This window comes from Thalassophryne amazonica, chromosome 2 (genome assembly GCF_902500255.1).
Source record: "Thalassophryne amazonica chromosome 2, fThaAma1.1, whole genome shotgun sequence".
In the NCBI taxonomy this organism is placed as follows: Eukaryota; Metazoa; Chordata; class Actinopteri; order Batrachoidiformes; family Batrachoididae; genus Thalassophryne; species Thalassophryne amazonica.
In genome coordinates, this window is record NC_047104.1 from 41,361,061 (window position 1) to 41,375,326 (window position 14,266).

The 14,266-nt window shown below is 42.1% G+C and overlaps 1 protein-coding gene across 4 annotated transcripts in view; it reads left to right on the forward strand.

Moving 5' to 3' along the window:
* phkb (phosphorylase kinase, beta) overlaps window positions 1-14,266 on the forward strand; it is a 318,068-nt gene that overhangs the window by 137,492 nt on the left and 166,310 nt on the right. For all 4 annotated transcript variants that reach the window (XM_034185351.1, XM_034185355.1, XM_034185336.1 and 1 more), the window contains one exon: window positions 10,782-10,877. In XM_034185351.1, the coding sequence (XP_034041242.1) occupies window positions 10,782-10,877 (96 nt within the window). The remainder of the gene's footprint in view (window positions 1-10,781; window positions 10,878-14,266) is intronic.

Here is a 14,266-nt window from a genome sequence, read left to right on the forward strand (position 1 = left end):
AGAGCATTTGAACAGCATGCCATATGCAGGCCGGACATATCTCATGCCGCGGCCGAGCAACTGCATAAAATCATCGTCTGTGTCGAACTGTGGCTGAATGACGCCATCAAGGCAGCCTTCACACCAGCGGCCGAAAGTCGTCGAATGCTGTGCAAATGGCCATTCGACCCACTCTTGACCAGAAACGGCTGAAGTCCAGGTGCCACCCACGAACATCCAACACTACTCGCGGGGCACTTAGAAAATGTCGGGCCATGTGCCCTACTAGCATGAGAGTAGAGAGCAGGTGGCCACTTTTGGATATGCCCCACAAGTGTGTTACCAAGCAACACAATTGTGTTAGTCTGTTGCTCCCCACATCCACAAATGGCATGTGAGTGTGCATGTGCCCCACCACCCAAAAATATGGCGTGTGTGTGTGTGTGTGTGTGTGTGTGTGTGTGCCCCACACACAAATCACATGCAAGTGTGCGCCGTGCTCCGGCCAACACAGATGGTGTGTGAGTGTGTCATCCCCCCACCCCCACACCACAAGCCTGTAGTCGAGGTACAGCTGAGGTTGCGAACGGTGGCAGCAGTGCAGTGTGATCGTGGTCAGCAAAGCGCACACAGCTGGATGGCTGTCATGTCCATAATGGCACAGCTGACAGCTGTGGAACACCATGGCATATCGCAAACCCACACCACCACAACAGAGAGGCAAATAAGAACCCAGCCCGCCTGCGTGGCATTGCGCCAGCTGACCGGATAGGCACATCACATGACACACACAATCACAACGTGCATGGTCCGTCCCTCATGTCCTTGCCTGACTGACAGCCTCACAGAAAAATCAGCGTGGCCAGCTTTTCATGCGTCGATCATGTATTGATTGACATAGTCATACGTGCACACATGCATGACAGTTATGTGTTTGTCAGGGGACCGTGATTGACATGTGATCACGTCATCGTTGGATGACATCCAAAATCATGCAGAGAGGGGCATGACCACCGCCCACGGCCAGTTGCCATCCTGCACCGTGCCCCGCTCCCCATCGCAGCTGGCCACGGTGTCAGCTCAACGCTAAGCTGAGGACACATATTGTCACATGTGCGCCGACCACCTATGTGCAAGGCACGGCACTGCACACCTGTCTGCAAATGATGACGACATGGGTAAAAATAAAAACATACTAGATTGCCCCAAACACATCTCAGTGCGCATGGCGATGAAACATCTATCATGCCATGCAGAATATCATCTAACGAGACGCCACCGCGAGGCGCGTGCATCGGTGGTCTCTCCTCACATTGTAATAAAGAAAACCACATATCACCTTTGCAGCGCTTCAGTGGGCGCTCCACAGAGGGACACGCAGAGCCGGCTCGTGATCATGATATGAGCGCATCAGGTCAGTCATGTAAAAAAATAAAAGGAAAAAAATCTATACCAGTTCAGGTCTTACATGTTTACAGCTAGGAGGAGGATAATTATTGTATTGTCCGCACTTCATGACAGGAATTACAGTAAATATTAAAAAGTGCGGTTGTGTGTGTGTGTGTGTGTGTGTGTGTTTTGTTTTTTTTAGTGAGGACAGAATCATGGCCTGTAACATGATTGTCTTACAAAAAAACATTACATTCGTTGTTATTATTTTCTGCATTCACATTTCCATTGATTTATGCACAGCATAAATATGTCCAGCATGTACTCACTGCTGCTGCTGTCTGAGCGCGATGTACGTCCTTGCACTGTTAGTACACGCTCATTTGTGCATGCACGAAACTGACACCTTGGGATCGTTCACTATAGTGTGCCTTAATTGATCCAGCTATTTATTTATTTATTCACTGAAAATGTTGGGTTGCTGTGCATTTGGATGCACAAATAAGACACAACAAGGGCTTCAAGATGTACAGATACGGGTTTTCACTCACATCGGATAAAATGTCCCACCCGATCGCAACGTATTTCCATTAAAAACCCCAAGCAGTCTGGTCATGCAAAGTAACAGAGGTACAAATTAAAGTTCAGCGCTCTGACACTTGCCGATTTGAGTAAAGTAGGACCAAAGTCATTTCCCTGATTAAAAGTCCGACCATTTATTTTTTTTTCATACCGTGCTCAGACTCAGACCTGCAGCCTGGAAATGCACCTGTTAAATCAGACACAAAAGGCTGTGATCAGAAAAGCCTGCACATTTACAGCACAACGTCCTTAAAAGAGGAAAATGTTCAGCTTACTTTTGAATTGGAGGTGATGATTGTAGAAAGAAAAGCTTGTTGAGGCTCAAATTAGTCCATCCTCTCTCATTACGGTCGTCTCTCTGTTTCTTTTTCTCTCTGTCACCATAAGTTGCTGATGGTGTTTCTGGCATTCTGATGCTTTTTCTGGTCATCATGTAGGGATGTTAGGGTGAACTCTTAAGTGTATATTAAAGTCCGTGTTTGTGATTCTCTTTTGATCAGCCACAAAATGAGGGGCTTAACTGTGCCTAGAAATGCATTTGTCATCTAGCTCCGCTTGTTGGGGGCTGGTGTCAATTTACAGAGGTGGCTGCTTTATGATCCATACTGTGGAGAGCTTCTTTAAGAGTGTGAGTGTCTTGTGCTCCCTTCTCATGTCCCGATGTGTGAATTGAAGTGCTGCAAGACAGGCAGTCACTTAATAATGATCTCTATCAATCTTGATTTCCCACCTGACTCTCGTCTGTCCAATGCCCAGGGAAACTATAGTCTGTCTAACCTTAACATTCAACACGTTCTGAACCGTGCTGTCACATTTTTTCCTGACTGTAGACAATTGTTATTCAGTGCATCCTTTGTGCTGTGTGAATAAATGTACAGTTTGATGAACTCTGGTCTCTCTGAGCAGAAAATGTTTGTCGCCAGAAATTAGAATCTTCAGACTTAAACATAGTTATGAAATATAATTTCCAACAGCATTTTAAAACCATAAGAAATCATATTCATGTAATCATGTTTTATCTTGTATAACCCCATCACATAATAATAATAATAATAATAATAATAATAATAATAATAATAATAATAACTAGCGTGTTGCCAGTGGATTCCACGGGCTCTAGATTGGGTAGTGTTTAAAATATAGGAAGCTGACATTTTTCATGGGTGGTAATAAATTATGCAACGTTTCTATTATGACTTGGAATGGTGTGTGAGTCCAGAATGTTTTTAGAACCTTAGTCCTCAACAGTTTTTAGAAGAGGAACTCAACCCTTTTATTTCCTGTTAATTATGTCATTTTTAATGTTAGTTTACTGGCTTAATGTATTTATAAATTGTTTAGGTTGTTGTTGTTATCATATACACACACTATTATTATTGTGATTATTAGCATTACTATCCATCCATCCATCCATCCATCCAATTTCTTCCGCTTTATCCGGAGTCAGGTCGCGGGGTAGTAGCTCAAGCAAAGCCGCCCAAACCTCCCAATCCGAGGTTCGACTATCGATCGAATTCTCCTCTCCAGTACTCTGGAATAGACCTTACCGGGGAGGCTGAGGAGTGTGATCCCCTGTTGTAGAGGCGTGTCAACCAAGACAGTCTCACAACATCCAGAGACTTAAGGTACTCAGGACAGATTTCATCCACCCCAGGAGCCTTGCCACCGAGGAGCTTTCTAACCACCTCGGTGACTTGAGTCCGCCTCTGAGTCCCCAGTCTCTGCTTCCTCTTCGGAAGACGTGATGATGGGATTGTGGAGATCCTCAAAGTATTCCTTCCACCACCCAACAACGCCCTCAGTCAGGGTCAACAGCTCCCCACCCGCACCGTAGACAGTGCCGGTCGAGAGCTGCTTCCGCCTCCTGAGGCGTCAGACGGTTTGCCAGAATTTGTTCGAGGCCAACCGATAGTCCTCCTCCATGGCCTGCCTGAAGTCCCCGAGCATTATTATTATTTTTATTTTGTTTTTACTTCTATTTTGTCATTTGACTTTTAAATGGACCACAATGGAAAAACGTGTTTTCACTTTCTTGTGTCATCCATGTATTTTTAACGTATTTACACTTATATGCACTTACACTCTCACTTTTAATATAAAGATGATTTACTGCCCCCTGCTGGAAAAGCATATGAGTCCAAAATGTAGTTAGCAACATTAGCTAATATTTGTAGCTATCAGTGTTCAGTTTTGGCGCTGCTCATCCGTGACCCAAAATACATAAACATACCAAACAGCAAATGTCAGCTGTGCTCTATTTGTCCCTGATCGAAGTTGCACGCACACACACACACACACACACACACACACACACACACACACACACACACACACACACACACACACACACACAAACAGCTGCTGTAAGCAGGTGCTATGATTTTGACAAACAGACAGTGGCTGAAGAGATTAAAACCGCTACACATTTTTCTCATGCTACCAACATGAAACTTAAGTCACTCATGGTAAGAGCAACATTGAGCTACAAAAACACAATGAATCAATATCACTAACAACACTGTTAAACTAACATAAACCACAATAACATTTAAAACCTCAAAACCCCAAACTCCCATGGTGCATTACAGCACTGCATCCATTGTTTATTGGTTTGCTAAAAATGTTAATTTCTCCAAAAAAAAAACAAACACCTCCATGTTGGAAACCATTCAGAAGATTCAGACGGCTTTCGATGGCTTTCAGTCGAGTGAGTATCCGAGAAATTGAGTAACAGCTTGACATGCCACAACATGTCCTGTGAGACTTCCAAGACGGAGGTGTTTTTTTGCTGCGCGTCCTGAGCTGGTTCGTGCCGACGCGCGAAATCCTCCGCACGTCTTTAATTACAAAATCTCCTGTAACAGTAGAATGTGCCGCAAAAGTGCTATGTCCAGCTCTGTTGCCATTTCTGTGGTAGTCATATGATGTCCCGGATCAACACAACATTCAGTTTAGAAATGATCTGGTCGATCCAGCATGTCGAATGGCCGCTCGGCGCGCCGCGTGCCCTCCGCCGCTGTGGGCCGTCTTTAAAAAGGTTTTAACACTCCTTAATCCGTGTGACGTCGACAGAATCTTCACCGATATCCAACTGAATCTATCGAATGGTTTGCAACTGCCTGTCTCTAACAGTTTCTGAAAAAAATTTCATGGAGCAAAGCGGCAGTCTTTCAGCAAGTTCTCAGACAAAAGAAATCCGACCGGAGGTGGACCAGTGCTCACTCAAAGCCTGCCCACAGGCGAATGACGCAACCGACAGGCGTGGAAAAACTCACGCATGCGCACGAAGGTTCAAGCTTGGCTGATGTAATCACACGTGATTCAAATCCATATCGTTTTTTTTTTTTAAAAAGGTACGATATTTTTTGGACAGACCTCATATATATATATATATATATATATATACATATATATACACTCTCTGGACAGGGTTTGTCTGTTCCTGTTGTGGGCATCCAGATCCACAAATATGACTGACCACGAATAGCCCTGAAAAGCAAAAACATAGAGCCCTGGCCGACAGCCAGGTGGAAACCATTCGGATGATTCAGACGGCTTTCGGTGACGATGCTATGAGCATCACACAGCTTAAGGAGCGATACAACCGGTTTAAAGACGTCCGCACAACGGTGGAGAGCGAGCCACACTCCGGTCGGCCATCAACATGCTGAAATGACCAGATCATTTCTAAAGTGAACGCTGTGGTGATGGGGGACCGTCGTGTGACTATCCGAGAAATTGCGGAAGAGGTGGACATCAGCACTTTTTCGGTACATTCCACTGTGACAGAAGATTTGGCCATGAAAAGAGTGACCAAAACAGGGTCGAGGGGTCAGAAAAGTTTTTGACATCCTCCCCCCTTTAAATAGGTAAAACATTAAAAATGGGCTTGGATTTAAGTCTAGTCAAGCATGGAAGCATGTGCTGGTGCCAAGCTTCACCCTATCTAACACACCACAGAGTAACCTTATGTCCTGGATGGCAACCAACCAGGCAGACAGCCAGTCCAGTTTGGATTGACGGTAGTCTTTTCTTGATACAGCCCCTGGCAAAAATTATGGAATCACCGGCCTCGGAGGATGTTCATTCAGTTGTTTAATTTTGTAGAAAAAAAGCAGATCACAGACATGGCACAAAACTAAAGTCATTTCAAATGGCAGCTTTCTGGCTTTAAGAAACACTATAAGAAATCAAGAAAAAAGATTGTGGCAGTCAGTAACTGTTACTTTTTTAGACCAAGCAGAGGAAAAAAATATGGAATCACTCAATTCTGAGGAAAAAATTATGGAATCACCCTGTAAATTTTTATCCCCAAAACTAACACCTGCATCAAATCACATCTGCTCGTTGATATTGACCCTATGCCATGACATTGACCCTATGTGTCTTTTTGCAAGGAATGTTTTCACAGTTTTTGCTCTATGGCAAGATGCATTATCATCTTGAAAAATGATTTCATCATCCCCAAACATCCTTTCAATTGTCCAAAATATCAACGTAAACTTGTGCATTTATTGATGATGTAATGACAGCCATCTCCCCAGTGCCTTTACCTGACATGCAGCCCCATATCATCAATGACTGTGGAAATTTAGATGTTCTCTTCAGGCAGTCATCTTTATAAATCCGATTGGAACGGCACCAAACAAAAGTTCCAGCATCATCACCTTGCCCAATGCAGATTCGAGATTCATCACTGAATATGACTTTCATCCAGTCATCCACAGTCCATGATTGCTTTTCCTTAGCCCATTGTAACCTTGTTTTTTTCTGTTTAGGTGTTAATGATGGCTTTCGTTTAGCTTTTCTGTATGTAAATCCCATTTCCTTTAGGCGGTTTCTTACAGTTCGGTGACAGACGTTGACTCCAGTTTCCTCCCATTCGTTCCTCATTTGTTTTGTTGTGCATTTTTCGATTTTTGAGACATATTGCTTTAAGTTTTCTGTCTTGACGCTTTGACGTCTTCCTTGGTCTACCATTATGTTTGCCTTTAACAACCTTCCCATGTTGTTTGTATTTGGTCCAGAGTTTAGACACAGCTGACTGAACAACCAACATCTTTTGCAACATTGCGTAATGATTTACCCTCTTTTAAGAGTTTGATAATCCTCTCCTTTGTTTCAATTGACATCTCTCGTGTTGGAGCCATGATTCATGTCAGTCCACTTGGTGCAACAGCTCTCCAAGGTGTGATCACTCCTTTTTAGATGCAGACTAATGAGCAGATCTGATTTGATGCAGGTGTTAGTTTTGGGGATGAAAATTTACAGGGTGATTCCATAATTTATTCCTCAGAATTGAGTGATTCCATATTTTTTTCCTCTGCTTGGTCTAAAAAAGTAACTGTTACTGACTGCCACAATCTTTTTTTCTTGATTTCTTATAGTGTTTCTTAAAGCCAGAAAGTTGCCATTTGAAATGACTTTAGTTTTGTGTCATGTCTGTGATCTGCTTTTTTTTTCTACAAAATTAAACAACTGAATGAACATCCTCTGAGGCCGGTGATTCCATAATTTTTGCCAGGGGTTGTACTTTGCTGAGCTGTTGTACTGTTCTTGATAAGATACTTTTATAGGGGACACAGTAAGCAAGTATTGGATCTGGACTCAGTATCAACAGCGGTGATTGATTGGGACACCCCTAATTTTTTTGGTACGTCATTGTGGTACTGTGGATTACTTGTGTAACAAATGTATGTTTTGACTGTAGCCATTAAAAGACTAACTGATTCATGTGGTTAAACTGTAGTGCAGTCTTGTGTGGAATAGAGAAGAAAATATGCACATCTGAAGCTGTATCAGATTTTTGTATTGCAGCTCGTTCACCATGTGGTTGTCAGGGATCATCATTTTTTATTTTATTTCACGTTCACAAACCTGTTGACATGTCACAATGCAGGTGAAGCTATAGAACAGACTCCACCTGAACAAAACGTCAAAGAGTGCACAGCCACAGCAAAAAATATCTCCTCCTACATCTTTGGGTTTTCTTACACTCTGCTTCTCTAATGCAAAGGAAGTTTCCTTTAAAGAGGTTGGCCATTTCACCGACTTGTCTCAGCTGCTTTCATCGGTGGCCCACAATCCCATGCACTATACAAATTACTACAAGACAGCTTGCTGATTTGACTAAAAGCCTTAGCTGGCTGGACCTGCTTTGAGGGAGAGAAAAAATAGGTAACATTCATACATAATGCATTGGACTTACATTGGAAACTGCTCAGTAGGTTGAGTGTGTGCACCAGTTGGCGTGTAAGCACCACTGATGGATGGTGTGGACTGACCAGCTCGCTACATGCAGAAATGGCTTGATCGCATCTCTTCAAAAGTACAAGTGTCAACTTGCCCCATTTCTGCAAGGTGTTTAATTGCAGGAGATGGATGGAGCGGCTCCATTGTAGAAGCACCACTTCATTTTGTACACAGGGTCTTTTACAGTAATCGAATCACTCTTTGTGTTGAATTGTTCCCATGCTGCACTTCTGCACTCCAAAAATATAACCCTGGTTTTTGTACACTGAATAAATCTGACATGAAAGGGCCAAGCCGTTGCGAGTCCTAATGTTTTGTGAGTCTGTGGAGGTGTGATGGTGGAGGTAGTAAGTGGGCATTTGTGTGTTTTTAGCCACTTTGCCTTAAAATGCATTTCTGCTCACTGATGAAGGGTGTGTAGTTTGTGCAGTGGTGGGCACAGATAACCAAAAAATTAACTTCGATAACAGATAATCAGATAACTGAAAAGTTATCTGAGATAAAGATAAAACAATAAACCACCCAAAAATGTATCGGAAGTTACAGATAACCGATAACAGATAAATTCCAATATTATCTCTGGCACATTTACAACTACTAGTAAAACAAATTTAATAGCTTCTAATAATGTTAAAAATAACAACAGACCCAAACAATAAGACCACACTTTTTTCTTTCAACAGTCTGCCCCTGCTGGAAGCTCTTGTTTACTACAGCGCTCCGAGCACAGAGGCATCCTGAGAGCAGCCGTAAAACCAGCTCTCTATCAACGACAAAGCTCCGGTCATGCGGTGGTCTTGAAAAATAAAGTCATATTGAGTTATGGTGTTGATTTATTAATAACATTAATACCAATAGAATAACTCCATTAATGTCAATTCTGTCATTTGTACAAAGTTAAAATATAACATATATCTTTTAATGTTGAATAATGCACTAATTCTGATGTTTTGTAACAAAGAGACAGATCGCAAAGGATTCTGGGTAAACGTGCCTCTGCTAAACACTGATTGGTTCAGTCATTCATTATGTAAACCAACACGTTAATGTGACGTCTGTCGTGTGTTGGTGTTCATTTTTTATTTGTAAAAACAGGCATTTTTACGGAGCCCTGGAAGTGTCATCGCAAAATTTTTTGCATGTGGAGAGAATGTGCGCATGTTTGCGCACATTCTCTCCTCATTCTCTCTTTACAACATTCATTTGATGTTGTAAAACGTGCTTTACAGTGTGCGAGATGATTTTTCATGCAGGAATTTTTTGGACCATGTTTCAGGTTAATCGTGCGTCCTGCATCGTGTAGTGTTCATGGAGTATCAAGCTGCGGTCAATATCTGACGACCACCTCCTGATTGCCGATCGTATGGTCGAATGAGAATCAAACGTGTTTGATATATTATTGTGGTCGGCTGTCGTGAGGTTATCCTGCTGCTGAAAGCTACAAGCAGCAGCCAACCGTTCGCACTGTGCCTGTGCAAACACTGCAGAGCTGTCTTGTAATAATGTTATTATTATTATTATTATTATTTTGCAGTTGTTTTGTTTTTAAACTTCATTTGTAAAAAAAAAAAAAGCCATTTGCAAAGCAAAAAAGTTGATTTGACAATCATCTGACATAACTGGGGTCAAAATAAATAGAACACTGCCATCTACTGGTTCCCAGACACTGCCATGAACACTACTGGCCATTAGATGCTAGATGGCAGTAGAGGCTTTCAAAACAAATTCTAGATAATCCCTGTCTGCTCACATTTAAAATGCGTGGAATTTAACAAACGCAATTAAAAAAAATCAACATCTATAAACGCAGAGAATATATTCAAGAGAGTTTTAGGCACTAGAGTTTAATGCTGTTGTCCGTGGAGCCTGAACAGAGTATCTGAAATGCATTTGTCCTGTCGTGACGTACTGAGATTACATCATCCTACCCAAAATGCACTGCGGGGCAGAGCATGTGCTCACAAAACCTTAAAAATTAGCACATTACTTTAAAACTAAAACATATATCTGATATTTTTACTTTATGAAACTTCAGACATGACAGTAATTTTAAATAACTTGTCCAAAATTAGTTTGGTTAAAATTTGAACCATAAGTTAAAAATGTATGCCTCTGGATGACTTAGGTCATATTGCCAGCATATCAGTATGGTGTTAAAAGAAATGTTATTTTTTCTTTTTCTTTTTGGGGCTGTTTTTCCTTTGTTTACAGAGGATTGATATGTTTTTTTTTATACAAGCAGTTCTCTTCTGTTTGCAAAGGTTATAACTATGCGTCTGTTACAAAACTTTTAACAGGTGGGTGCTGAACTAATTTTAAAAATGCTTGTCGCTGTTCAGGTTTGTTCGGACAAAAATTAATCGCAAGATAATTGGTCCGATAATGGTTTTTAAAGTTATCTAAAAAGATAATCTGATACTGAAAACATTATCTTCGATAATTATCTGTTATCGGATTATCGGAAGTGTGCCCACCACTGAGTTTGTGGTAAGTTAGTGTCTGTGTCTGATCTGTTGGGCTACAGTGTGTAACCGAGGTGCAACTTAGTGCTGATGTATGTATGTGCTTTTGCTTTTCAGGGCTGTTCGTGGTCGGTCATATTTGTGGATCTGGATGCCCACAACAGGAACAGACAAACCCTGTCCTCTCTGCTGCCCAGAGAGTCTCGCTCCCATGTGAGTCGAATCTTCTACCTTTGTGGTTAAAATGCAAATTATGTGACATTAGTTCAGCTTCTTTTTAAAGATGAGCTTTGCTTAAAGAGAGCTTGGTGTTAAGCCCCTTTCACACCGGGGCTGCTCCCAGTTGCTCCCAGTTGCCTCGTGCGTCGTTATGACGACGCCGCGTGGAAGCAACCTAGTGCAGAGACGATGCAGCTCGGATGCAGCGCAAGGGGCGCAAATGAAAATTAAACGTTTAATTTTTTTGCGTCCTTTGCTCAACGCAGAATTAAGTGGTTTCAGCGCAAGTCAGAGCAACAGGACGGTACTCTGCGTGACTGGAAGCCACACACTCACAAGACAACGTTACCCGACGCCAGTTTATGATTCCTGCTGTGTTCCATTGTTCCCGCAGTATAAATCAGGATTGTTTTTATACCGTGTTCACAATGCAGTAAAACTACACGCTCAGAAAACACAGAAAAAAAATGCTGATTGCAGCAGCTGCTCCTCCTTGCTGCTCCTTTTCACAAAGGAGCAGGAGCGAACACTTTTAAACACTTTTGTGAGAAGACTCTCACAAAAGTGTTTAAATAAAATACGTAAGTCCTGCTCACAGACTGATTGCCAGACACAGGAGATGTCCTCATCCAGTAAAAAGTCCGGACATCTCCAGTCCACTCACGGACGATTCATTCACACGCACACATGTGAACTTAAAAAAAAAGAAAGAAAAGAAAAACTGTGGCTGCAGGCAATTAGTTCCTTGTTCTCCGCTCAAACTCTCTCATCACAGTTAAAAAAAGGACTAAAAAGGACATAAGTCCTGCTCACAGACTGATTGCCAGAGACAGGACATGTCAACATCAAGTATAACTCCAGAGATCTCCACATTTACCCACGGACAGTTCGTTCACACGCGCACATGTGAACAATAAAGAAAGAAAAAACTGTTTGGCTGCAGGCATTAGTTCCTTGTTCTCCCCTCAAACTCTCATCACTGTGTACAAAAAAGGACATAAGTCCTGCTCACAGACTGATTGCCAGAGACAGGACCTGTCAACATCTAGTAGAACTCCAGACATCTCCACATTTGCTCACGAATGGTTTGTTTGCGCGTGCGCGCGCGCATCTTGCGGTCAAAGGAGGAAAGATAAACTATAACAGAACTCAGAGCGCAGACCTGCAGCTCAGCACGAGAACAAATATAAAGTAGAAGAGAAATCAGAGTGCACAGTCTGTCTGCAGCCAAACTATGCACTCTGACTTCTCTGTGCAGAGAACCTGCAGGCTGCGTCCTCACCTCCTCTCTGCCTCCTGCTGCGCGCTCCTGACACATAAATTCCTGCATCCTCATGATGCAACAGGGAGCAACTGGGAGCAGCCCTGGTGTGAAAGGGGCTTTACATGTAGTTGAGGTTTCATTTTAAAGAATGCCAAAGTCCGACAAACAGGGGTGAATTAAAATCAGCAAGGGTGTCAAAGCTCTGCTCCTCTGTGGGTCCTTAAACTCATATTATAATCAGAATGTGGGTGAATAGAAGGAAATTAACATATTGCTTAGTGCACTTTCTTCACCTTTTTACTAAATATGTGAATATATACATTTTAATTTAACATTTTTAAGAGTGCCCAAACATTCTAAGTTTTTTTTTTTTTAGCAGTATAAAAATATTGTAGTTGCAGTGCTAATCGCTAAGCCTCCGCGCTGCCCTTCAACAAAAATTCCAACAACCATGAACAGAATATGTTCAAATGATCTTCAGCAGACTGAAAAATATCTATAGTTACAATAAATATGCACTTCTTTCTCTTTCTTTTTCGCTCTCTCACTTTCTTTCTCTCTCTCTCTCCATTTTTCCTTTATCTTTTTTCTTTCATTAATTTTACTTTTTTCTTTCAGTTTTTCTTTCATTTTGCTTTTCTTTCCTTTTCTTTCTTTTTTGTCTTATGTGACTCATGGCTACCATTTATAGATTGTAATTGAAGCCCACCACACATGCCAGAAAATCGGATGCTGAATTTGCACGTATTAGACAAATCAGCCATTTTTGTCATTGTGTCAGTGAATGTTTGGAGTTCATTTAACTTTCCTCATCATAGTTACTATCAGGTGTGGTGGACAGGAATGGCTGGACACAAATGCACGATTCAACCACAAAGCTCTGTAGTATAAAATGGTTTACTGAGGTATTTAGCTGAGGTTGGTACACGGTAAGGCAGTCCAAGATAAGCAACAGTACAAAAATCAGGCAAAGGCGTCGTCAAACAAACAGGCAGGTGATCAAAACACGATGAGCCTGGCAGAACAAGGAAACACAGAAAAAGAGCTGGAGAAATGACACAAGGTGCATCAATCTGGTGAGAGAAAAGTGCAACCAGTGAAGTTTATATACACTCAGGTGATGAGCTACAGATTAGGAACAGGTGTGTGGAAAGCACCAGAACGGGGTGTGGCCAAACACAGTGAAACGCCCATCACCAAGCACCAAGAGACAAAGAGAGATAGGGACAGCGAAAGCCCAAGTCAGAAAGAGACCAACAAGAGAATTAACACACGCAGAAAACAATCAAGTAAAATAACTAAATAAAACAAACACAAGCAAAACCCAAACCCTGACAGTATGTTGTTTTGTCCACATGTTTGTGATGATCCTTTGTTGACAAGAGGTGGCGATGCCCCAGCTGAAGTGAGTAGCAAAAAAAATACATAAAAAAGTGATATGTTGCAGGAACACAGAAGCAAATACAACCTTTTCCACCGCACACAGACACTTACATGGTCACATTTCTCTCCATCACTGCTGCATGTGCCAGGCAGAAAAGCTCCATCAGATCATGATTAAATGAGTGTAATTAGACGACCAGAGTGGCAGCATGGCTGCATGAGACCGACATTAAAGAGCGGGAGGGATGGAGTGCGGCAGGGAGACCAGCATACTTCAGGATAATGTCAAACTTAACAACCTCTCCAATCACAGGCATTCCCAGGCACAAATGCATTCTGTGGGGCCATGTTCCATTTTAGCAGCACCCCCTGAACGTGTTGCAGTGTAGATTAAGGGTTGTAATTATAACAGGAGAGATGAGAACAGCAGGAACAAGTTCACACCTCTGTGAATATCAGTCGATTCCAACAGTAACTCAACTGAATCCAGTCCTGAGAATCAAAGCTGTTTCTTCAACTCAGCTTGCGGTCTCCTGAATTCTTGACAAGTGCACATTGTTTATTGAAATGCAGACTGCTGTTACACATCGCATACATTGGATTTGTCTCGGTGTCACTTTTGCTACAGATTTGAAGTTGATTTCACAGTGTAGCAGATGCAGGTACGTCAGCGCTCACCTCAGCAGTGGAGTCGATGCAGGATAGAAAGTGTAGAAGCCGAGCAGTTTTACTTCTT